Below are 26,593 nucleotides of genomic sequence, written 5' to 3' on the forward strand. Positions count from 1 at the left end.
CCTAAATAGCTTGCACACAACTCCTTGGCTGCAGGAATGTTGAGTGCAGAGAGCTCAGACCACTGCTGAGGGCAGTACTATAACGTCATGAGTGACAGGTGAGCAACATGCGTTTGGTGTGAAGATGACAATGCCAGTTGGCAAAAAAAAGAAGGATAAAAAAGAGGAGGAAAGAAGACAAAAACAAAGTCATCTAAACAGAAGGCAAGTGAAGCGTGAGAAAAGAGCTGGAAAAAAGACAAAGGCAGAGAAGGCCGATGAGCTGACATTGCTGATGTAGGCATGGACTGGTGCAGGTGCATTGTCAGCTGTGCTCAGGCAATGTCAACGAGCAGCATTGGGGACCCAGACCACATAAGGGACATCCGAGAGAAGGCCAGCGTCAGCTTATGAGCCCCGGCTACAGTGCCGTGGCAGTGTCCCTGGCCTCAGTCCAGTCCTGTGAAGCTGTCACTTGACACCATCCAGTGCCACGGAGGCAACCACCTGGACATGTCAGCGATTGGTCGTGCTACTGACCATGTCCCGTGCCATGTGTGCCAAGGTTTCACCTGGCTGAGCCAAGCAACAGCGATGAAGCCTGATGTCTGCATCACATCGGAGCAACAACATTTGCATCTAAGGCCACGTCAAGTTGGCTGCCACCAAATTTGGTGGTCAGACTGTTTGTTCTCTACCTTATTATGAGCTGAGGAACTTGTGGGGATTTGGGAATCCAATGCGCCATTGCACGGGTGCATTCACCTGTTCTGCCATCCCTATGCCTCGCCCCCTTCTCACTCCGAACCAGTTGTCAGTAGTGGCGCTCCACTCGCGATGGTTCGCAGAGAGGGCAAGGGTTCTGACATCACGAGGTGGCTTCTGGCGGCTATTCTCATGGCGGTAACGTGGCTCTTCTCCCTTGGGACTGTGCCGAATACGTACATGCTTCCTCTCACCCGCTGACACCTTTTTGACTAGGACTTCAGCTCACGCACGGTGCCTTTGCCTGTGCGGGAAGCGCGAACCTTGCGTTGATCCTGTTCGGGCGCTAAGCCGAAGAATGGGTGCCTAGTGCTCGCACGAGGTCGTACCACACCGAGCCGCACTTATCAGAGGCCTAAGCCAAAGGAGATTGCCTGAGCTCTCGCGAGTTGGCCCATCGGTTATCGCGAGAGCAAGTAGCACAGCCGTTGGGACATTCCCTAGCGGCCTGTCCCAGGTTGAGCCCGTGCTCTTGCAGCAACTTGCTATAGGCGCCCCTGACTGTGTTTTTCACCCTTGGTGCGTGACCTCTTTCGTTCCCCGCCGCCTTGAGACCGGGTGTTTGTGCAGTGTCAGGTACTGCCGGATACAATAAACATTTTCTATCAACTCAGGGCAATACTGTGTTCTTGCGCGCATCGCTCGGTAGCCCCTTGCGGCCTAAGCTCGCAAGCAGTGGCGCTAGAGGCTGACGGCTGATGCGGCCCTGTGGCTCGCTAAGCTCGAACCCACGGTGGTCAGTACTCCTGTGAGATCCAAAGCCCCCACAAACAGTATTTTAAGTTCTGGGTTGTTGTGTTTGTGTAGAGAGGATAGGGACTTCGCATGTCTTTATAGAGTTAATTGTTTGTAGTATTCCTTTGTCGTTCCTGTCTTACTTGTGTTTTGTCCACTTTGTGTCCTGTCTAGCTCCAGAGCACAAAATATGTATGTCATTGAGTAGCTTCCCGCTCTAATGCATATTCAACACTAAACATAAAGACTTGACATCGCATGATATCTTCAAGAATAAAAAAGGAGAAAAAAGCATACAGGTTAACCACAGTCACTCCCAGCCATAGTTCTAACACATGTACGACCATTCTTTTGTGAATAATTTTCACCAGCAGCCATTGAGGACAGTGAACAAGTGTGTAGCAGAATGTCTACACATTACTATGAAAAAATAGCACATGGAGCAGAAGATGATACCTTGTAATGTGCAAACTTACTATGCGATCTAATTAACATTCAAGCCTTGTTTAATCACATTTTGTCAACCAATTACCTGCTAGAGCCTTCAAGCAGTCATGTGCACAGTTTAGTCTATATATGTTGCTATGGTCTCAGCAGAGACTGGCAGTATTGTAAATAAATAAAAAAAAGTACATATAATATAGCTCTGAAAGTGAAGCTCGAAAGTATTAAACAAGTCCCAGCACTTCAAACTGTATTTCCATAGTGTAGCACAGGACAATTACTAAGGTCTATGATAGCGAAGAAGTCAGTGGAAAGCACCTAAGCTGCACAAGTATGTATGCTGGGTCAAGTTAAATAGAATGAGACAGAGAATAGGCAAGCAGATTGGGAAACAGTTGAATAGAATATGCACAATGCATCACGGTACACAGATGCCTATGTGACCATGAGACACAAGGCGCAATGAGATTTAGGCAATCTCTGCTGAGGAAAAACAAACTAATGTGGTAGCTGCAGTAAGTGCCATGTTTCAACTGAACTTTCATCACAGCTCAGACACACATACAGTTAAACCTCAATATAACAAACATGGATATAACGAATTATCACAATTAAGAAATTAAATATATAATTCACAATCTCCTTTTTGCCAATATTGATGTGGATGCTTATAACGAATATTTGGATGTAATAAAGTTGTTTTCGTGTCGAATGTGACTTTCTTATCACAAGGTTAGACTGCATTCACAGCATAATGCAAGCATCATGAGATTGTTGGTGAATAGATCTCTTGGCCTTTTGAGTGCCTCTCCATTCTGCCAAGGGGTTTTTGTGACCTCAGGGCTCACACCCGGTAAATATTCAGCCTACAAGGGATTGTGGGCTGCCAGTATAATTGTACTAGTGCTCATCATCAGCTATCCCGCCTGAGAACATGTGCGTGAACTAGACTGTCTGCCATAGAATCGAGGTTTGCGTTTGCAGGTGATCAGCCATGCGAGTGCCTATTACTGGGCACAACAGTGAAAGCTCAAGACCAGGCATAAAACTGAATTAATGCAACACAGCCTAATCTGCCAGTGTTGTGCTATAAAGGCCATGTGTGGCATCTCCACTTAGCAGCATTGTGAAAATGCGTGACAGGCAAATGCAATGCATCTTTGCGGCCTTTGCCATTGCAAAATTTCAAGCACAACACCGTGCAAAAGACCGTTTTCCATACTGCCAGCGTTGTAAGCAACATTCCTATGCAAGAATGTCTAAAAAAAAAGCTTTCCATACTGTCAGTGTTGTAAACAATGGAACAAATTTTTGTGCAAAAGTCTGAAAACAGGTTTTTGTAATATCGGTGTTGTAAACAATTAAACTATTTTTTTTCTCTTATAGCTCGTTCTTTGGGCTGCCCAATTATATTCAAGGCATTCTTTCATGGTCCCCTAAATGTCTCAAAAAATGGTCAACAAATCTGCGTAAATTCACTTCTCCCGGCTGCCAAAGCATTCTCATGTCATCAGCCAATAGTTGGTATCATTGATTGGTTGAGGAAGGTGCACACATTGATGTCAAACAGTTATCAAGAATACTAAAGCTTAAACAATACTAGAGTCTGCGGCACCATGGTAGCTTGCTGCAGGCCACGAGCCCTCCTCACCTGGTCTTGGCCCTGGCCTTGGGGCCCCAGCAGGGTTCTGGATTCACCTGGTACCTCAGCAGCTGCTGCTCCCGTGACGAAGGATTGGCATCGGGATGGATTGAAAAATTCACTTGTGAACTGCACAACAAGCCCCATCACCCCTGCCTTGTGAGACTGATTGCTTGTCCTCTCAACTCCTGATTTCTCTGTATAGTACAGTCGACTTCCGTTAAGTCAACCTTGATGGGACCGACAGAATTGGTTGAAATACCCGGCAGGTTGAATGAAAGAAATGGGAGAAAAAATGCCCAAAAACACTGCAGTTTCATTTGGCAGAGAGAGAGAGAAAAGATGCAAAGAAAGGCAGGGAGGTTAACCAGAGGTAGTTCCCAGGGGGAAGTACGGGGATAAAAAGAGAAAGAGAGTGGAAGGGGGACAGGGAGAGATAAGGAGAGACGAGAACAAACAAACTGCATACACTACATAGCGGTATGGGGCAGCCTTCTTAAAACCTATCGTGAAGCCCTGTCGACCACAGGATTCTCAGCAGTGCGAATAAGACCTTTTGTGCGGATATTCTTTGGGAGTACTGGCCTAGAGCTTTCAGTTCTGATAGTGGATGATTATCCTATTGGTACATGACTCTGCACAACACTTGCCCCGCAGCAATGTAGCACGGGCAGACACACATAATGTATATGAGTGTCTCATCAATTGGCAGCATTTACCTGATTCAGTGTACCCTTCAATCTAACATGCACCAAATTTTTAAAAGGGTAAATATAGCATGCCTCTGATTCAGGCAATCAGAAAAAGTAGAATCAGCAGTCTACCTTCACGGAGTGGAAATGTATTTACACTTAACCCTTTGACGGTCAATGACGTAAATATATGGCGCCGCGAACAAGTCCGAAAATGGTCGATGCCGTATATTTACGGCGCAGTCTGTACGTTTAAAAAGCACGCCAATTTCCTAACTTTTTTTTTTCTGTCATGTGCTGCCACTATGTCGGGATACAAGGAATTTTTTTCACGCGCCTCCCTCTCTCGGTTTTCGTTGCATGGTTTGCTTTAGCGCTAGTTTGCTCCCGAACGTATATATACTACCGCTCGTGCATTGGTGCATGTGCATGCGGGCAGACATTTGGATTTTGCTTCGCGGGCGGTTTCGGCTTTTTGCGCTTGCAAAAGTGATGACTATCTCATAACTAATCGCTCAAAGGGCAACCGCTTGTTTCTAGCTCGTTTAGTGCTCACAGGGATGCGCATAGGAAGGATGCCGCCGTGCATGCGTTTCCGTTTCTTTTTTTCTTTTTTAAGACCCGTGAGAACTAACTGCTCTAGCTGGTTGGCAATAAGATGAAGATTAGCGGAAGTTTGTCACACGTGTGGCTTTTTTTGATGCGCACACAACCAAACAGTTTTCTTGAGTGCGCGCACCTTCGTAGTTCGACTACGCTATGGATGTACGTATTAGTGTAAGAGCAGGAACATTTGAGACTTGCGAAATATTTTCGTGTGCGGATATTCAAAGCCTTGAACTATGTGCATAAAAATGCATCAAATTTTTAATTCTGATAAGTTTATTTCCTTTTTATTGTTGTTATTCATGAATGAAGACTGCAGATATACCAACACAAAATATTTTTTTCTCACTTTACGGTCACCCTAGAAAAATTACGGTAAATTTTTCTAGCGTGAAGTCCTTAAGAAGAATTGGAATCTCTAATAATAAAAAAAAAGAATTAACCCTGGGTGGTTGCATATGGCAAAAAAGAAAAAAGAAACGACCCTCAAAGGGTTAATGTCTGCTGTCGTCCCTCAGACAGCTCTTTATTGCTGTCTGTGGAGTAGTACAATGTGTATTTCTTAGTGTGGTCGACTACATTTGATGTTCTACATTTATTGAATGATTCTGCAACAATTACAAACAGGATGGTAGCTCCCGCCTGAAATAACCACTTCAGTAATTTATCCTATGATGCATGTAAGTTTCGAGAAAAATATGTGATGCAACATTGTTGCAGTCAGCTTAGCATGTAAAATAGTTTATTTTTTAAATGGGCTATCATAACTAAATAATGAAAGTCACTTTGTCATCTTACACAAAAGCTTAGCTTTTTGCTAAGGTGGCTATTTGGTCTTGTTGCCATTTTGTAATGACAATGATGGTGAAACTAGCTATGATGGAAAGCTGTTGCAACACCGCAAATGTGATTACAGCTTCATATCTGACTGCACCGTGCAGGCAACTTTTTAATTCTTGAATGAACGAATGTTTGATGTTTTATGGCGCAAGGGCCAAGTATGGCCAAAGAGCGCCATGTCCGTGGTAATGGCTTTGCAGTGTAATCATTAGTTCGATGAAGTTGGTGTGACGTGGCTGTAGAGGGGCCTTAAAAATGGTCGCGCTAAAGTGCGCAAAATCTGTATAATAAGATTAGGGCGATGACTTATGACGTGTCTATGAACATTAAGATGCATTTAAATAGAATGATACGATGCGTAAAAATATATAAGGTTATAAGATATGCTAGAGAACTACTGCCTCCTTAGAGCTCTTGTAAAGCAAGGACCTGGAGGCATGTGCTATGAAAAACTGTTATCGCAGCGGCATCCTCTGGAGCGAGGATGCTCTACGAATTTAATGGGCATATAACGTGTAGTAAGACATCATTTAAGAAGCTGAGGACTGCCTTGGTGTCAAAAAGCGGTTCCTTACCAAGAAACATAGCCGGGTGTAGAGGGATGTAATGTTGGTAAGCAAGCGGAAAATGTTTCTTTCTCTCCGTTTCGGCTTCCCGACACTCCAGGAGCACGTGGAGGACGGTAAGCCTCTCACCGCATCTGCCACAGATTGGAGGTTCACTTCCAGGAAGCAGATAATTATGGGTGCCAAATGTGTGTCCTATTCTGAGGCAACAGAATAGGACATCTGTTCGCCGAGATTTTGTTGGGGAGGGCCAGAAACCTAACTGTGGCTTTATAACATGCAGTTTATTATTTATTTCTGCGTCCCACATGCAACAATTTTCTTGGTAATAAGGGCATGTGTTGGAACCAAGTGAATACAGTAATCACGCATTGGTTGCAGCTGTTTTCACTTTGAAAATCTTCCTAGAACAGGGTAAAAATAGGTATTTTAAATGTAGGTAACCTACGGTAACATCCTTTCAACTCACTGTCTCCAATCACTGCCAAGACATGCTGCAGCATTGGGGGTCACCACCAAGGTAAGTTACATTCATGCTAACCAGTCAAGTTACAATTATCCAGCGAGGGCCAATTTCATGATTGAAAATGCTACATTTCAGGCCCATAGAAATAGGCGATAGAAATAGAAATAGAATAGAATAGATAGAAATAGAAATAGGCGATAGCCGCGATTTTCGGTTGTGATAGAATTAACAAAAAGATGAAACCAGCTCATGCTTTGTTCTCTCCCTTCGTCCGTTTGGTTTCAGCACAAATTTTCCTACATGACTCAGTACCAACTTGCTCAGCTCACACTCATTAAAAAATTTAAAAATTAAAAAGAGAACGGTAAATTAATGGAAACATACTCTATTTTTACGCAGGTGGCAAGCTACGATAAGCTACAACTCTAAGCTATACTGACAGAACCTATATACAGCCAACGTCCGATTTTTCGGACTACCTTGAGGCCACGAAAGCGTCCGAAAAATCGAGAAGTATGAAAAAATTTATACATGCCTTTTACTGCCCCCCAATGGCTCAAATCGCCACAAGCACGTCCGAAATAGCTCAGAAGGCTTGTCAGTACTTATTAGGCGTATCTGCGCTCGTACTGCGACAGGAGACGTTGAGTGAACGCGTGCATAATTAAGGAATACATATCGTGTCCCGTGACAATTACCTCTTCTCCCTCTTGGTATGCTTCCCGGCAATACTTCGCGTATGCTTCACCGCGTAAAACTACTGTATTGAGGCGAAGCTGACTTTCGGGAGCTGACATTATGGCGCGTTGTGCTTTCCGAGCTCCGAAGCCATTGGCGAGGATTACAAAGGCGGAGTCGGCGCCGTTGGCAACAGCGGCGAATTGTTTTAATGGAAAACATGGTACCGAACAGCAAGCTTGGTAGCGAACGTTGAATTAACTAGGCTTAGCGTTGCCGCGGTGGTGCAGCAGGTCTGCGTGAGGGCGCCGGTTCGAGACGGCGAGATAAACAATATGGCGGCGGTGGCGTTTCGGACCTGCAGTCATGGCAAAAAGTCCGGAGAATCGACGGCGAAGGGTCTTTTCGTCAAAAATTTCAGACGTTTTTATACACTGACTTTATGGGGTACCGTGGCGTTGCCGCGAAGGCGTCCGAATTACTGGGCATGTCCGAAAAATCGGGCGTCCGGAAAATCGGTCTTTGCTACATCCTTCACAGTCTAGTAGGAAATGCTGTGCAAAGGTACTTACATCATTATTGTCCTTGCCTTGACTTACAACACCCACACATGTAGACAGGTGCCTTACTTTGCATTGGCCTTTAGTAGTAAATTACAAGCAAATTTGCCTGGCTTTTGTTTATTACAGCAATCACAAGAGCCATTTGTAACAAACGACATACCTGGGCTTCGTCCTCATGATGTACTCTCCAGGTGACCCTTGCTCTAGTGGCTTGTTAGATGGGTTCTGCAGTTTCTGCATCATTCAGAAAAGACGTGCCTGCTCACATTTTATTGTTCTAAGAATAACCAAACACATGGTACATTCAGCAGGTCATTTTCGAGCATTGCAGAACACTCTGGCAGAGTGCGTTACATTCGACTGGCCGAAATGATTGCTCAGAACACACAAGCCTTTCAGAGCCCGATCGTGCAGCTCAGATCACTCGGAGGTACTCTCACCTTCAATCTGGGATTGCGACTGAGATCTGGGGGAATTCCTGCCATGTGGCTTCTGCAGCTCCTGCTGCTGGCATAGCACCTGCCACAGCGGCAGCAGGTGGGTGCACCTGTGCCAGTGCACCTTGTTTGTTTACAACAGAAGAACTGGCGTGTTTTCCCTTCTGGTCTCCAATCGCTCTAGTGAGCACCAAAACGTTCAGCCCATGCACGTTTTCTGACTTGTGTGGGCTTTGCATTGTTGCAATCCAAGTCAAAGTGCGCTAGAAATCAGCCAAATGTACCAATTTCGAGTGATGCTACAGAACAGGCTCACAAACAATAATGTGGGAATGAGCATATGATGGATGAATTATGGGACACACAATTTTCAAAGTAGACAACAAGCACAGACATCAAGCTTCTCTCCCAAATTTGCAAAAGTTACATAAACATGCCTTTCATCTGCAAAAGTTGCAGACCCATAGTAAGGTGGATCCAGAAGTACTGCGAACAAACATTTCTTCCACCCCTCTGAAATGAAAGCAGCATTTCCACATGGGCACAATGCCTGCACTAAAAGCACGTACCCAAGTTCGAATGATGTCCCACACGAAATCCATAGGCGCGTCTGTCTTGATTGAGTTTTTGCATGCGTGTGACAAAGACACGCGGTGGCCGGCGTTAAGCAGTGCTGACCTGCACAAGCACAGAATAAGGGGAAGTCACTGTGATGCAAACCTTACGCTAATCCCCCACATACCTGAAGTGAAGCATGCTTGGTGTTGAGACACGCAATGTGGATGCCAGTCTGTCCAGCAGAAAGTACAGGGGAACATCAAGCTCCTGCAGATGGTCAAGAATACCCACAGGCACTCATGAGAGATCATTCCTTGAACAAAGCTATAAAAATGCCATTACAGTAAGAACTCCTAACCAAAGTATCACATAGGTAGCATTCAGACCATCAAGTCACAGAAGGTTGCTCAACCAAGTTGGTTGCAAATGGTTGCTTTGGTCGACAAGCGACAAATCTTGTGAAGTCGCTCATTCATTGATTCTTCAGCTCAGCAAGTAGCGTAGAACCGAACCAATCAGCAGTGCAGGACAAGGTCATCGGTATGCACAGGCACATCTTTTTTTAAAATTTGAATGCTGCCCTCCAGACCTAGGCTTGTCTCACATCTCCTACAACAAGAAATTTAGACCCCAGTCCATGATATAGGATATCCAAATCCATGATACTGTAGGAAAGGGGCCAATTAAAATGGGGACCGTGAACCCCCTTATGGAGGCCATATGGGTTAGCAGATAATATGAGTCCTTGAGGAAAGTGACTTTTTTAGATGTATTTTGTGGCAGTTATATTATGTGATAATAGCTGTGCAAGCAGAGATGAATGGGACCAATTGCGAGATCTATTGGTGCAACAATGGACAGGTAGCGCTTGGCAGTGTGAACACCAGTCGCCGTGAGTAGCTCCTTGGTCACCAGTCACGATCAGTCTTGCGACCTCTGTCGGTCACTGGTATGAGTGCTACCTTAACAAACTTTCTAAAGAACACCAGCTGCCATTTATACTTAGTGAGTTCTTTTAGTGCTCATGACTGGTAGTAAAAAGAAATCGCACTGTTCTTTCTAAATGGCATGCTGAATAGAAATACCAAACAGGCTAGACTCTTATTTCGTCTGTTTATAAAAGTAGAGCTGTTAACCTTGCTTTTCTCAATTTTGTGCCCGAAGTTCTAAACTGGCATCAATGACGTCATTTTGACATCATGCGTTTCACAACAATTTTGTGTATTTCTGCTGCTCTCGTGCAGGGAATGTCTACAAAAGTTGCCTGGTGGAGTCTTTGAAAACACAACACATTTATTTTTTATTAATGCACAATTAAGTAGCCTTGGACAAAGGCTGTCAAAATATATAACGTCATAGAGGAATGCCTGCAGAAAGTTCACGCTTGTATGACTGCCTATCTTTTATTCTGATGTCCTTTCCGGCGTGCAAAGTCTCCACTCGCGCGCTCTGGCAGCCCGTGGGCTGCCAAAGCGCCAAAAACCAGAGAACCACAATCAGGATGACTGATTTGCAATTACAGAAAACACTTCTTGAAAAGGAAATAATGTTGTCATCCACCCAACAGCAGAATGAAGCTACAAAGGAAACATTTACGAGTTTCAGAGAGAAAAAAAAAAGCAAAGTTCAAGAAAAATTCGTCCTGGTCTGAGGACTGAATACAACTGCCATACTGAGTGGTCCTGTGCTTCGGACTCTTGATTATTTTGGCCTCACACAGCGATCTGCTAGCCCCCTGGTTAGGTCACTGTAACTGCCTGGGAAAATCCTTAGTCTGTGGGGTTCTCCTCCCGTGCTCTTGGGACAAAGAAACGACAACACAGTAGAGCAAACAATCACAAGGGCATTTATTGCACCTTTCATAGATCAATGCCTGCTAGCCGAGTTGCCACCCACAAAACATGCCGATGGGCGTGCGACAAAACTAGAAGTCCGACTCACCGCGACTGGATAGCGAGTGAATATGTTCACCCCATGCTGGATCCCAACGCCTGGTCGTTCGCGTGTACGGTCACGCGAACGGTGGCGCGTTCGAAGGCGGCCACGTGAGACGGTCTTACAGAAGCATGGATCGGCGCACGCACGGCATGGCACGTCCGCACTGCTTGCTGTCCCGAACCAAAGAGGAAGCGCCTTGTCTTTCGGCGGCCAGCATCCCGCCTTAGCAGCGCAACCCTCGCGCCATCTCTCGTACTGCGCCTCAACCACTCCGACCACCAGGCCACGCGGCGAAGTCGGATTACAGGAGACGCGCTATGCGGGGAAAACATATCAGGGGATGCGCGAGAATCGCGCATCCCCACAAGTCCCTGGTTCGATACCGAGATCAGGATGGACTTTTATTTACTAATAGCAAAGCTTTCTTGCGAAACCTGCACAGATTTTATTTGTACCTTCATGCTATACTGTTGGGTCGACAATAATATTTCCCTTTCATCGCCATCATGCAGAGATGCACGTAAATTTGATGTCAGTAAGCATTTATTTTCAAAGGATATGTCCCAACAGCTCTTAAGTCAAAGAGGACACCCTCACCTCGGCTAGCATGTGCAGAATGCCCAGCATCCTCTTGGATGTTCCATAAAGCTCAGGACTCGCAGTGACACGGCGAATCAGCTGCTGGACGAAGTTGAGATTGTGCAGTGGATTGATCCAAACAGGCCCACCAATCTGAAACAATGGGAGAAGAGAAACCACAAGGGTGGAATTTTTCTTATAGAAGAGCACTGCCTGATGGGCACCCATTATTTGCCAACAACCAGCAATCCGATCAGACACGACTGGTTAGCCCTTTCTAGAAGTAGTTAAATATCGTTACAACAGTCATATCTGACACAAGAAATATTTAGACGAGGTAAACAGCGCATAAGACGAGGGCAAGTAAAAGAACGACAACACACTTGTCCTCGTCTTACGCGCTGTTTACCTCGCCCAAATATGCAACACCAACTATACTTGCGGACAACTTTCTGAGGCTATGAAGGGAAAGCTACGGAGGCAAAGCACGTAGAAGTGAGAGGGCTTCTGAAAAGAGTCCTGCATTTTCATCCCCGTTAATTTAAGCTGGGGAAGAGAAAATATACACACCTTATTAGCAACAGTTAAGTAACACAAAACACACAAATGAATGTAGAAGTTTACTTATTTTTAAAAGTTTACTTGTTTATAACAGAAAGTTGTCCGTGAATTCAGCTCAACGTTGATCCCTCATACAAGATTCACATTCCCTTCAGATGACAATTAATGCTGTCCATTGAAAATTCACTTTAGCCACCACTTCTTGCATCTTCAGAATCACAAAAAGTGCACAGCTTCGGGGCAGATTAAGAATTTTCAGTTATTCAGTGAATTTTGTCAATTATACAGAATGTGGACTCCAAGCGAGAGCTCTCAGCAGAAACATCAGATATGAGAAGATCAACACTTTCATGCTTCACATACCTGAAAAGCACATATTCAAAGACTTCAAAAATATGCCTGATGTAAAACATAGTGAAAAGCAATGAATGAAGTGAACCTACCATACAATAACATAGTGATACCGAAAGCAAACAACCAGTCGTCTATCTTTCAACTTATTTTCCTAAACCCCTTTGCATATATTATTCAATGGAATTGGCAAGATTCGCATGGTGTGGACTCTTTCTGCAAGACAGTTCACTTCTAAAGAAAGCCAAGTGTCGGGTGGGGGATGTCTGTGCCCGTTTGGGTAACCAGTGGGTGACTGTAGCAGTGTGGTTATGAACTCACAGCCGAGGTGCATGCTCAACCACAAGGCCACGGATGCGGTGCTGATCCATTCAGAAGTGTTTCAATATGATGATTTCAACATTATTTAAATCAGTGCTTTCATTTTTGAAGGAGTATCTTGGCGCAGACAATTGTACATGCAGTGCTTCTTGGGGATATCTGATATTTGTTATAAGCATATATTCATTACACGCTAATATCAGCAAGAAAATTTTTAGATTTACTTTGTTATATATTTTTGTCGTATCATGACTTGAGTGCATTATGCAAGCACACAACAGGAGTAGGCAAAGTGGCTTGTCCATTGGTTGCAACCTCTCGAGACAAAAAGAAGGGACTCACATGGTGCTTGTGGCCACAATGTGAGCAGGTAAGACCGACGGGTGGACCGACAGCTGGACTGAACTTGAAGCTCCTGTCGGAGAGGAGAAAAGCATAAGAACTAAATATTCTGAGCCGTAATTATATCCAGCATTTGTTACATGCTGATGTCGATGAAAAAAGTTTAGGTATAGGTAGTTCAATATATCCAATAATTCATTATATCTGTGTTGTAACAGCGAGGCTTTACTGTATAAGCACAAGAATCCAAACAGTCTATGTGGTCACAGTGCTGCCTTTTGTCACTAACAAAGCTGTCAGCAAGAGCTGTCAACCACAAGTCATTTTTCAGCACAGTGCGTAACAGAGCCAAGTGAGCTTTGCACACGTTTTGCATCTCGAGCTTACAGTGGCTAAATGATGCCCTGATATAGGTACCATCAAAGGACTTTTCCAGTAAGGACTTGATAGTGTCGCTATAATCCATGTGACCCCACTCAAGCACCTCCACAAGAAAAATAATTGCACCTGCCATCTTCAAATTACACTGGTGATTGAGGCCTGGTCAAAATGTTAAGCTTGGCTGTCAAATTACCGACTTTTTAACTGAGATAACTGCAGCCTATCCTCAGGACTTCGAAGTTCTTTTCCGTAAGGAGAGGCTGCTTTACGTTCATAACCCCTTCAGGCACCAATAAGGCTTGTATGTTGAAAATTTAGATTTATCACATTTTTTACATATTTAAAATCATAACCATATTGCTGGAAATCAGATTATGAATTTTCAATTGCGCAGAATGTTTCGTCAAGTTTACAGAATGTTGACTCAATACGATAACTCTCAACAGGAATGTCAGACATGAGAACATCTTAACTATTTCATGCTTACAGCATACTTTGAAAGCACCCGCCTAGCCACTTGAAATATATACTGAATGTAAAACATTGTGAAAAACAATAAAAGAAGAAAGTGAATTTGCAACATGAAGACATCGACACTGAGAGCGACACCCAGGCACCTTATTAATAAAACATCTTACACATAGTAATCAAATTTGCAGCACATGCCCAATAAGTGTTTCTAGATGTTTGCAACACACATACCATTATTTTCATCACTGATTTTGCTTTTCATGCACTAGCTTGGCCTGCACATTGTGCACAGACTGCCAGAAGGGGATAAATAATATGCTCTCCTCAACACAACCACAAGCAGGCTTGCCTGTTTTCCCTCTCTGTACAACGCCCCAATTGCTGGAGGGAAAACGTCTCACAGCCACTGCACTGGTACACCAGGCCGAGCTTGCTGCAAGGGAACGGCACATTGTCAGCTCATCAGCTGCCTTGCTTTGCAAAAGACATCTGGTGGGAAAAGTCACACCTTGTAGAGCGCTTCACGATGGCAGGCCCAGTATACACCCGCACAAACACCCTGACATAAAAGTCGACACTGATGGCCAGGAGTGGCACGGTGTAACGGCCGTAGCGGTTGGCATGGGATTCGATGCTCTGCAGAACTATACGCAGTGCCTGCATACACAACACAGCCAGAAGTGAATATACTTAGTGCAGAAGGAAGCACTTGCTAAAAGAAACTTTTTCACTGCACTTGCCTAAAAAAAACAAAGTGCCAATAAGAAGAATTTAGAACAAAACCCTATGTGTTCAATCATGTAGCACTCTCTGACGCATGCAGTGTTGAACTTCAACAGTACATTTTAATACATGGAGAGAGTATATAACTACCCAACAAGACACTGGGCCCAACATTACAGATTCTTACTATGTTCAAGAGTATTATATATCCGAAGTCAAGAATGTCAAGGAGTCAAGGAAGTTAGCAATGTCAAGGATAAAACAGTGCTGACAGGACAGAGAAATAGAAATAAAGTCTCATTAACATGAACACTTTGGTTCCTCAACAATATTTACCATGAAGTAAGTTGTTAGTTAACATAAGCTTTGCTGAGAAAAACAGCATATGTAAGTGAAAAAAAGAAATATGAGAAAATCTGACTCTTGAAGTGCACCATTTTTGTCACTGCTATGTGCAGGAATGTCACAATGCAATGTGAAACACCTAGTAGGCTATGAGGGCTACGACAGCAGGCTTTGCATTGATGGAATTATGAACGTCCTACAAGTGGCTTCATTCAAAGAAAGCAAATCCAACAGAAAGGTAGTGCAGTAGGGACAACTACGGCTTGCTGACGAAGTTACCATATTTATTCGAATCTAGGCCGATAGTTTTTTTTTTTTTTTTTCAAATAATCATATTCCAAACTCTAGGGTCGGCTTAGATTCGATGATTTTAAAAAATGTGCCAGTTTTTCATTGAAACGGCAAAATATGGTGCATAGCTACCGCCATCTGGAAAAGTCAGTATCGCAGCCGCTACTAGCCATGCCAGTAGCCAACCGTACACAAGCGAGGTCACCATTTTGATCCGTGACGTGTCGGCCGTATCGGTGTGCAGCGTGGTGTTATCGCAATGGCACCAAGCAGGAGATGCCACTACAGCGCCGCTTTCAAGCAAAAAGTTGTGATAGTCACAGAGGCATCGTTGAACCTTCGCTATCGCAGCTGGCGGGCTGGGTAGCTGCAGCGTGGGACGACATCCCAGGTACTCTGATTGTGCGTGCCTTTAAAAAGTGCAGCATATCTAATGCACTTGACGGCACCAAAGATAGCGCACTGCTTGAAGGTGACAGTGACAAGGAACACACCGACGAATCTAGCAGTGATGATGACGTTGAATGAGCTCTGAATGTTCAGATTCAATAAATGCTGTTTGCATTTTGTGAACGTTGTCCTCGATTTCTTTGTTCGGCCTACATTCGAGGTAATATATATATATTTTTTGTTGGCTTCGGATTTTAGGGGGTCGGCTTAGAATCAGGGTTGGCCTAGATTCGAGTAAATACGGTATTTTGTATGAAAAAAGGCTGCACTACCTTTGTGGGCTTCCGAGTACAGGATGCCAGTATGTCAACAACTTAACAACATAGAAAGCCCAGCCTCCACCTCCAAAAGCATGTACTTTAAGAGAGCATGTGAGTACTGAACCTATCACGAGTGCCACGATGAAAAGGACATTGGCCGGTGTGCCATGCCAAGAGCAGCAAGTCTCACCGCCACTGGTTCGCCGCACACATTTTATTGCCAGTATGCATGACACTTTTGCCTTTCATTTAGAATTGGTCCTGTCCATAGCAGCATTGTCTATATTAAGGAAACATAAATAATACGAGGGTCTCTGCATGTTTTGTGCTTTTGTGTCCTGTCCTTTGTCCAGACAGTGAGTTTCAGTACTAACGAGGCAGAAATGCATTGGAAAAGTTTGGTGCCTACAAAAACATCAACCGTTGAGCTGTCATATTTATAGTGTAGTGCAAAAAACTAACACAAAACACCGAAAAAGACAGGAAGTATGCTTAAGGTCTGATGTTCATTCTTTGTTAATGTTGCTTTAAATGTAAGTTTAGCGAGAAGGCCCCGAGGACTACTGTCACCAGGGTGCTGACAGCGCTGCTGCATATGCACTCTAAATGCAGTGAAACTGGTTTACAGTAATACCTCGTTATAACTAAGTTGAAGGGGGAGTCAGAGTTATTTTCTTATATCCATTACTTCGTTATATCTACTACTGCATGTACTGCAATATGAATCTCTATGGGTAGTTCGAAAGGAAATTTCACTTACCTTGTTATACGTATCTATTATTCCCTTGTATCCCATTTTGTTATAACGAGGTTCGACTGTACTGGGTTGTTCAAATAACAAGCTTGCCTTACCAGAAAGCTGCTTGACGTACCATTTCATGGCAGCATTTGGTCTTGAGTGAGACAGCGCCATACTTTGCACGGCAGGTCTCGCTGCTGTTCCCACACAGGATGGCCATGTCTGTGCATGTCACCAAAAGCAGTCCTGTGGGCAGACACAGATCCTCATTAAACAAGAGCTGGCACCAGGTGCACCTGCTAGTTAAAAAACTACTAGTAACTTTGATAAAACGTCTATGGCAAATATTAGAGAAGTTTGTTGTATGCCTAAACGTGAGGCAACCACAACCTCTGCGTTATGTATGTGATACTTTGCCAACTGAGATACTGTGGTGGCTGTTCTCTCCCCTCCCACCCATTTTTTTGGGAGGTATTACAGCAGGTGTGCTAAACGTAGACACGGGAGCGTTAACCAAGGCAAATGCTGACCATTGTGGTAGATGTGGAGCATCCTTTCAACCGCAGGTGTCATATAGCAGGTGACCTCAGGAACACACAACTGGTCAAGGTTGGGTTCAGTACAGTTAAACAAGTAGTACTAAAGTACCCAAAAAAGTCCTATGCATGGTAAATCTTTCAGTTGGTAGAGCAGTGTATCTGTCATGCAGATGTTAAGGGCTCAGCTCGAACTGACAGCGAGTTGTTTTTTTATTTCAATTGCCTTAAAAAAGTGAAATCAGTAACAAACTTATCCCTCACACATAACTAATTGTACATTTTTAATTTTCCCCTTATAGTTTCCTTGCTTTCATATGGTTGATATAAAAAAATCAAGCCACTCAGTTCCCTGATTCTTTTCACTTAATGTATGCATACAGATGTATGAATGGAAGCATTACTTTGATGCTACTGTCGAAAACATTTTTAAAAATTTGCCACTCAGAACAACAAAAGGCTGCGTCATTCCTGGTGCTGAGAGGAAAAGAAATCACAGAAGCACAGGAGGCCAAGTGTTTTCTGCGAATTGCATCTGCATGAGAGAGGCTGCCAGAGACTCGAACTCTTCCTCACAATCGCAAAACAAAGGTTGCAGCTCAAACTAGAGCTTTCCATACCTACGTCCTTGCCTGAGATGAATAAACATTAACGAAACGCAGCATTTTGCGAGGTTGAAAAGAGCCGTAGTCATAACCATAGCTGCCTAACTACGCGCTACAATTTTTAATACCCCAGCAAGCCTGTGCTGCGTTATTGCCATTTTGGAAAGCTTGGGCCGTACAGTAGCATAGCATTCCTACCAAAATGACGAGTGCTACTTGTCTGTGGTGCATAATGGACAAAAGAAAATGCCTCGACGAGAGACACTTATTCATGGTACAAAAAGGGAAGTGTGCATGCATGCAAATTCCTTCGAGGGCCATTCTAAAAGCCAACGACCTTGTTTACTGCGTCACTTAAGCTAGCTAGTATTGTTTCTGCCAATTTTTCTCTTTGTAAACTGCACGATTGGTGCATGATGTAAACAAGCAAGCCTGACAAGTAAAGTACTTGTAGACTTGCCTTTTGCCCTCACCACCTAAATGGTGCAGAATATGCACGTACCTTTGTCTTGCACAGCCTGCACAGCTGCGTCCAGAAATGGAGCCGGGCTTCCATATGGATCAAGGTCGATGATGTCAAATCTATTCGTTTTGTGCATATGCATTAGCAGCCTGTCACGTGACAATGCAAAAAATGAGTGTTATTAGGATTCTGCCAGACCTTCAAGTCAGGCCCACATGCAAGCAAGATTTTGTCAAGCTCAGAAATAAGACATCAACAGTTTTGTTTGCATGTTGATTGGATTACCTTACACAAAGTAATAAGGACTTTCAAGCTGAAGGCAATTCACTAGGTGTTAGCATATTGTAGCATATCATTTTATGATGAATTACTGACAATAGCAAAGAGACTAGCGTCTTTTTGGATGCTATTATCAAAATCTGTCAACCTTAAGATTTACAAAACTGTTACACTCAAAGCCGAAAAATACTACTGAAAAATACTGATCATTTTTATTGCTTCAGATGTTGACTGTTTATAAATAAAATATCCAGACTGTTCTTTAGAGTTGCTGTGATCAGGCACTCTGCTTTACAGTCACAACTAGTATGATCTGCAACGTAGACAAATGCAAATATTTATTACGTTTATCCATGGAACATTTGTGTCAATGGCAATCGAAATTTGTTATACTGCCATTATACATTAGTTCTACAGATATGTCCAAATAAGCAGGTCCAACGAATGGGGCTCTGCACATTCAAGTAGCGATTTCATTCATATTCTCTTGAAATAAGTTTTGCCCTAGAAAGGATGCAAAAAGAAAACTTCAAAGTCACTGGCGTCATTACAACAGCAGTAATCAATCTCCAAAATTTGGATGTATTATGATAAACTAAGTTAGCACACGTTTATGAGGTCCATTGACCTCAGTTCACTTTACTCTATGGATTTTAAGATCTTATGGATGTCACCTGCGACCACTTCTTAAGACCTACAATGAACTCACGAACCAGTGACCATCAGAAGTGAGACGATATGCATATAAAAGTACTGCACACAACCTTACATAATTAGGAACTGCACAAAAAAACAACAGCAGCATCAATTTCAGATGAAACTAAGCAGAGGTCCATGAAACTGAAGTACACAATGGCACATGACACATGCAATGTTGTGCATGGCTTTCATAAACATAAGGTTAATCAGTGCTCAAGTTTGTCTAGTACTGGTCACGGTCACTGCAGTACAAATGCTATAGATGCACACGATTAGCAGTGCGCTTTGATTCTACACAACATGACTGCAGCAAAGCAAATTTTTTGTTTGTTTGTTTGTTTGCTTATGTAGTTACACTCTTAGCCAGAAATCACCACACTTGTGCATAAGCATGCCTGCCAACCTGAGAACTTTAAGTTATCAAATATAGAAAATGCTGTGTGTTGTGGGAAAGAGTGGAATTTTTTTGTATACGTGCCTACCCAAAAAGTAGAAAAATTCCATAGGCAAAGCCTAAACTAAACATTCTTTTTAATGCCTAACATGCTGACTGCGTACTTAACCATTGCAGGTTTTACGCTGCAGCTATGCTGTGAACAAGCACTTTACCCTACAGAAACTGCGAGAATGATTTGTGCAATGTGCAAAGAGAAATGTTTGTGAACTTTTTCATATAATATTTACAGAATGGCAGCCCAAATTGTGGTTGCCTCTATTTGTTGGCTCTAAGAGATGGTAGCACTTCTGCTGGTAGGTCCATATAAACGATGAGGTCCAAAACAATTGGCCCATGAAAAATTGATGGGCAACTGTATTTGCATATCTTAAGATGAGCTTTTCTCTAAATTGGACACAAATGACAAATTTTAAAACTATCGATGACAGCACAGCAATCGTAAAGAAGTTCTAAAAATTGGGCATTTTACGATCAAATTGTACCAGTCGGCAGGTATGCTGTTGCATCTCAATGATGCCCTCTCACAACTACCAACCAGATCAAGGCACAATCAGAACATCCCTGTGTCAGCAGAAGCCTCATAAGCCTCTTTTGTGTCCATGAATTTCCATTTGAGTGAAGTTTCTCGAGGTCCTTTAAAGACTGTTCCAGTGAAGTTTTTATAGAATGAATTCTGGGGTGGTCACTTGCCAAAATCAAGATTTGATTATGAGGCATGCCGTAGTAGGGGACTTCGGATTAATTTTGACCACCAGGGCATCTTTAATGTGTCCCCAATGATCAGGACATAAGCGCTTTTGTATTTTGCCCCCATCGAAATGCAGCCGCGGCGACCAGGATTTGATCCCGTGGCCTCATGCTTAGCAGCGCAACACCACAGCTGCTAAGCCACCATGGTGGATAAGTTTTTATCTGTTTGATAGTGTTGTGCCCTCTGGTGTGATGGAACCACATGTAAAGGTGCAGGTAAGGAACACAGGGACATGAGTTCATGGGCCTCACTAGTGAGATGGGATGCAAATCATAAGGTTCAGCAAGGTCAACAAGAGGTACCATTTGCCTGTGTACGCCACTGCGCTAACCCAATCCATATCATACCAAGGTGAACACAACAAGCTTTCGGAATTCTGTAACAAATGTCCAAAAGTAAAACAGCACTCACGCTGCTTCATCACGGTTTGGCACAACAATGTGGCCAACCTTGTTGTGTTCAATGTTAGCCCTCATGCTTTCCACAGCCTGTGTGGAGTAGTCATTGGCCAGGATCTTTCCAACACCGCTGATCTCCAGGGCATAACGTATAGAGCGCAGCCCAGATGCTGCCAGTGCCTCGAGGATGTTAACCTGCAAGGCCAAGTCAGACTCATCGATTGACATTTGCCATTGCCTTGCAATGCTATACCACCTGCATTTTTTTTTCTCAGTTCAGACAGCTGAAAAAGAAAATAATAATTTTTGACAGTGTATAGCTAACAGTGACTAGGCAGACATGACTTTGCTACTGCTTGGCTTCAAATTCGCAACTGGAACATGTTTACGTAATTGCAGCATACTACGAGAGATGGCGTGAGTGTTGTGCAGTTAACACCACCCAATGGCAGGGTTGCTTGGCACTAATGTGAATAATGAGTAAGTTAATTAGTGTATCCTCTTAACTAACCACCTGGACATTACAATTTAACATGAAAGTAACATTTGCTTTTTCTGGTAATCCACCTAAACTGGCCAAATCACGCTAAGTGCTACAGGCGATTAAAAAAATTGTTTGAACTAAAAGAACACACACATTATACACTGGGAATATTGAGAAAAGTCAGGACGACAGTTGAAATCAATGAGCTGCACTGACAAAACGCTAACACTAGAGGTAAGTTCAGAACTGCTTGGAGCCTAATCAGGTAACAAGTGTTGGAGGCTTGGAATTAGCTTTGGCGATTATACTCGGCAGACTCATAGCACAAGCAAGATCTCTACTGATCAAGCGGGAATTCGGTCTTAGACCAAGCATCTTTTAAAATCTTTATTCTTGGAATTATGGTGCTGAAAACTTGGGAATATATGTGATTTTATGTGCTCAATTCAAATATGAGGACAATATCAGGTCAACAGCACCTGTTACGTTAATTTTTTTTCTTAGACCCTGTCTTTTTTGCACTACTCATTATGCAGTTACTAACTCACCACACTTGTAAGTCAATTTTCTTTTAACTTATTTGGTTTCAATTTTATGCAAGCTTCCGTAGCCTAATTTTCTGGTGAAATTTGCCATATATCAGTTCCTCTGATTTTGCAAAACAGCATATCGAGGCTTCTGCATGATAACAAAAATGCTACAAGACCAGCCTTATTGCTCCGTCTATCCTAAAACAAGAGTTGCGAGACTTGGAAGCTGAATCCTGGAAATACACTCTTCTGAGCAAGTCTTCCTACACTCATTTTCCATCATTTTCATCCTGGCAGTTTGCGTAACGCAGGAGAATTGGAAACCACCCACTACAGTGTGGACATCTGTATCACGCCAATGATAGCATACCAGACTACTGGTAATGCATCATGTGCATCATATTGCGACATTCTCATAGAGAGAAATTAATTTATTTATTCAAGACACTACAGGTCCCTTACAGGACCAAGATAGGAAACAGATCACCACATGACGTGTACAGTGGTTACAAGAAAAATGCTATACATTAAGTGCTGCTATGTGTCGAAGCAAGCACAAGCACAATCACAACACAAAACAATTGTAGCAAATTAACTTCAGAATGCCACTGTGACATGGTCTGCATAGGCAAAATCGGGACAAAACACCGTCCCACAGGTAAGCCGCGGGACTACGTAAGTAATAACAGGACATGTCCCGACTAAATCGGGACGTCTGGTCACATCTGCCATGATGGCAAATTTTCAAGCTTGAATATGCATTGCATGTTAATCCACACACATACCATGGCAAGCTGGCAAAATTTGAGTGCATTTGGCGAGGTAGAAAAAATTAGATTTGAGTTCTTTCATGTCACAGTTGAACTGTACAGCATTCTGGCAACACTGAGTGGTGACGATATGAATTGGCACCACTATAATCAGCTCCCTGGGGTAACAGGAGCCGATCTTGAAAGCCATGCTTTTGTGTACTATAAACACCAGAAGTGATTGCGGGAGCTGGAAATACGCCATAACCGTCATGCAAAGTTTTGTTTTGGCACGTGCGTATTGGCAGTTTGCTGCTGATTTTTACAGCGCGAGTGAAGGAATTGAGGGCAAAACTCAGTGGCGACGCCCTTGCTGCGCCATTGGGTACCAGATCATGCAGAACAAAACATCTGACGTGGTCTAAAGATGTTTTAATGCTGACAACACAGCGGTGGCCTTTCATTTCCTGAAATCACACAGTCCATGCAAAATATTGGCCGCTGCCGGTGGGAGGGATTAAGAGGTAACAATTTGTAATTGAAATTTTAGGCTAAAATGTGCACTGAGAGCAATTCTTTTATGTGTAAATCTATAGTTAGCCCTCTATTCTCAGTTACAACGATAAAGTGAGAATAGTTGGACGAATGTGTCAGGGCCCCTTCAACAAATGTGTTCAGTAATTTCACAGTACGATTTTAAGCAGTTTTTCTGTTAAACAGAGCTGTGCAACACCATAGTGTATATAATTTGTTGACACGCTGCCTTCAGATGTAACTACCAGGTCTCCATGCCTGTCCCAATACTAACACTGATGCATAACTGCCAATTCTCCTAATTCGTCTAAGAAACTCCAGTATTCTCACCACTCCTCCCAATTGTATGGACACGGCAATAAATTTATCGAAAAACAGCCTCAACCCCATCTCGAGAAAAAATAATATAACAAATGAGTCAGGCAGCTAGCTGAGGTCAGATTTAAACCCAAGTTATTTGTTTGTAGGCAGTGTAGGCTTAACTCAGTTTGCTTAAGGCCGAGACCTGTTGAGGAGTGCACATAGGGCAAAGGTCTAATATGCGGTGCATAGCAGCCAGCTCTCAAGTCAGCTTCACCTCTGTACAGCGGTTTTATGCGATGAAAAATATTGCCCCCTTCAGTGTCACTGATGACAGATAGGAATGTCAGGACCATACCAAGAGAACATTTGCCATTATCTGTGTCATTTTTTTTCCCTCCTGCATAAACTAAAATAAACTGTTGTGTTCGTTTTATAATATCCGAGAAAATAAACCCGACGCTGGACGTTTGTCACCTCAGAAAAAAAAAAAACGGACACTGAAAGGGTTAAGAGTGGAAAGGGGCCTCTGTCACAAGATACAGGATTTGTTCCTTAATTATATATGTGCTCACGACCCTTCTCTGATCACAGTACGATCACCAAGACGTACGCCTAATAACTTTACTGGCAGCCATTCACACGCTGCTGTTTCTGACCTTGCTGTGGCCAAGAAAAAAGAGAGTGAAATTTGTTTTTTTCTTTTGTCGTAACCCCTCCTAGGCAAATCTCTTGAATTTCGAGGAGCTCTGGTTACCAGGCATGCTGATGTCACAGCTGTCTCAGCTGCTCAGTCTAGTTTCAGCTTATGACTTAGTTAAAGTTATTTCTGCATTATTATAAAAAACTTAACTACCTTATGCATGAAAGGGGGCAGTGAATGACTTCACCAACATGGCAAAAAAGTTCTGAAGACTGTGACAGAAGGAACGTAAGAAAAAAAGACAGACTTGCTTTATATGCCTGTGGGTCTACATTCTGAGCTGTCTTCTCATTGGCCAACTCTTCCCTTCTGGTGGCAATGAATTCTTGGATGACTGCAATGCTGGGCACGGCAGAAACAAACACAACGATCAGCACTCACAAGAAACAGTCAGTAACTGTGGCTGAAGAAATTAGAAGCAAGTGCCTACAAGATGTCAGTAAACATAGGTTGCACATGAGGTAAGTTATGGTCATGCATCCACTATTGCCAGGTACATTCATTGTACTGCCAGTGCCTGTTTGCAACCATGAGGCAAATCGTACACACTGTGTACGCTGTCTTGTGGTTGCATGCTGATGACATGGCAAAGGAGAATTTTTTAGGACAGTGTACCACACACTTTGATGAACTTGTGAGACCGGTATGGGCTCGGTACAGGAAATAACAGTGTTGACCCATATCAACATGAGCTTACTGCGAGCTGTTATACCTTTATGTGTTTAGCATCCAAATACCACACAAATCCCCATTACAATGGCATCAATGGGGAGTGGGAAGGTCACAAAGCTCAACCCTTTGAGGATGTCAGTAGTTCATTATCTGCTGCAATGTGCTTGGTAATGGCAGCAACGTATCCTAGAGTTATACGCAGTGACATGCAAGTAACCTATATATACACTAATGCCGCACAGGTTTGTGTGATGCTGTATGTCCGTGTAAGTGACACTGACACTGTGCGTGACTATGTGGTGACTTGACAGACTGTGTGACAACGCTGATGCTAACAGTAATTTTCTACATCCCTCCCTGGTAGATCCATCTCACCCCATTCACAGCAAATGTGCGCCTGCCCTGTCAGTGCTTCTAGTACATTCCACTTTCCACTATACTGGGTTGAAGCGCATTGCAGGGGTAGTTGGTTTGTCATGATTTACAAATGGCACCAGATAACATGAAAGACAAATAGGGAGGCACCAACATGATTACAAAGCGCTTACGATTGCCTCAATGTTCAGGTGTCACTGGAAACCTAGCGGTTTTTCAAACATTTTGAACAGGTAGAAGTGTCCCCAGGCCTGGTGCTTGGCTACTTGTGTGAGTTCTCATGGCGAAAGGGGGCCCTATAGCGATTTCTAGGAACCACAGGTGGCATTGTTGAAGAGCATCCACTGCGGCTGACAAGAGCTGCTGCAGGGTACCTACCAGTAAAATAGATACAAGTGGCGCTCTCAGCCAGGTGTTTGGCCATTATATGGAAGCTGAATGCTTGAAAAGGGGCATATCTCCTGAACTCAAGGGCATTGCAAGGCACGTGTGATTATTTTGATGTCTCCCTAATTGTCTTACATGTCTTTCTGCTGCTGAGAAAAATGCCAAGGCAGATTTTGCTTGCAAGTAATTAGAGGGACATGTATCACTTCAACCTTGGTCCTACTGGAGAATGTTTATTCTTCACTTCGCTGCTTACTCATTTCAAGTGTTAATCCGGTTTGTCAAAGTAATGAGGAAGTACGGTAGCAAAACGAACACAGTTCATCTTCCGATTACAGCTGCAGCTAAGGATTATGTGTCGACGCCACCCAAAGAATGTCAATTTTCCTGCAACGGAACCGTGCCACCATCTGACACAGCTAGAGTAAAAAGGTGCCTTTCACCGTAGCGGTGGCAGATGGCGCCACCGTTTTGTCGAAAAAATCAACGTTTCTCATGTCACGTCGTCTGCGACGTACAACGCGCACTTTGGCTATACTGTGAAGGAAGGAAGGAAAGAAACCTTATTTTTCAAAAAGAAAAGTAGGTGAGTGTAGTTGGACCCTTAGTCCAGGGCTTCACTGGCTCGAGCGGATTGCTGGGCTTGGTCCAGGAGAGCCACTTGGCTCTGCTTTCCCTCGTCCGCAAGCCATGCCTCCCACTGCCTATTTGACATAAGTGGATGTAATACGTGAAGGCCCTTCCAGGCACTCCCATGTGATATGTTGTAGTGTGGGTTTGTTAGAACACCATGGACAGACGTCCAGAAATCTAGTTGGGTTTATTTTACTGAGTTGATGCAGGTTGGGGAAACTGTTTGTTTGAATGCGTTGCCAGTCCCTACTCTGCTGTCTGTTAAGGGCCTCGTGTGGATGACCATACTCTCTGCGTTCCTCCCACTGTTGTAGA

The 26,593-nt window shown here is 43.5% G+C and overlaps 1 protein-coding gene across 1 annotated transcript in view; it reads right to left on the reverse strand.

Annotated features, from left to right (window-relative positions):
• Trm1 (tRNA methyltransferase 1) overlaps positions 1-26,593 on the reverse strand; it is a 36,360-nt gene that overhangs the window by 7,911 nt on the left and 1,856 nt on the right. The window contains exons 2-13 of the mRNA XM_075701069.1: positions 24,463-24,553; positions 20,925-21,106; positions 18,367-18,476; positions 16,857-16,969; positions 14,424-14,572; positions 14,265-14,348; positions 13,064-13,136; positions 11,507-11,641; positions 9,156-9,238; positions 8,983-9,091; positions 8,137-8,210; positions 3,575-3,694 (exon numbers count right to left, since the gene is read on the reverse strand). Coding sequence (XP_075557184.1) covers positions 3,575-3,694; positions 8,137-8,210; positions 8,983-9,091; positions 9,156-9,238; positions 11,507-11,641; positions 13,064-13,136; positions 14,265-14,348; positions 14,424-14,572; positions 16,857-16,969; positions 18,367-18,476; positions 20,925-21,106; positions 24,463-24,553 — 1,323 coding nt within the window. The remainder of the gene's footprint in view (positions 1-3,574; positions 3,695-8,136; positions 8,211-8,982; positions 9,092-9,155; positions 9,239-11,506; positions 11,642-13,063; positions 13,137-14,264; positions 14,349-14,423; positions 14,573-16,856; positions 16,970-18,366; positions 18,477-20,924; positions 21,107-24,462; positions 24,554-26,593) is intronic.

Source organism: Dermacentor variabilis, chromosome 8, assembly GCF_050947875.1.
Source record: "Dermacentor variabilis isolate Ectoservices chromosome 8, ASM5094787v1, whole genome shotgun sequence".
Lineage (NCBI taxonomy): Eukaryota > Metazoa > Arthropoda > Arachnida > Ixodida > Ixodidae > Dermacentor > Dermacentor variabilis.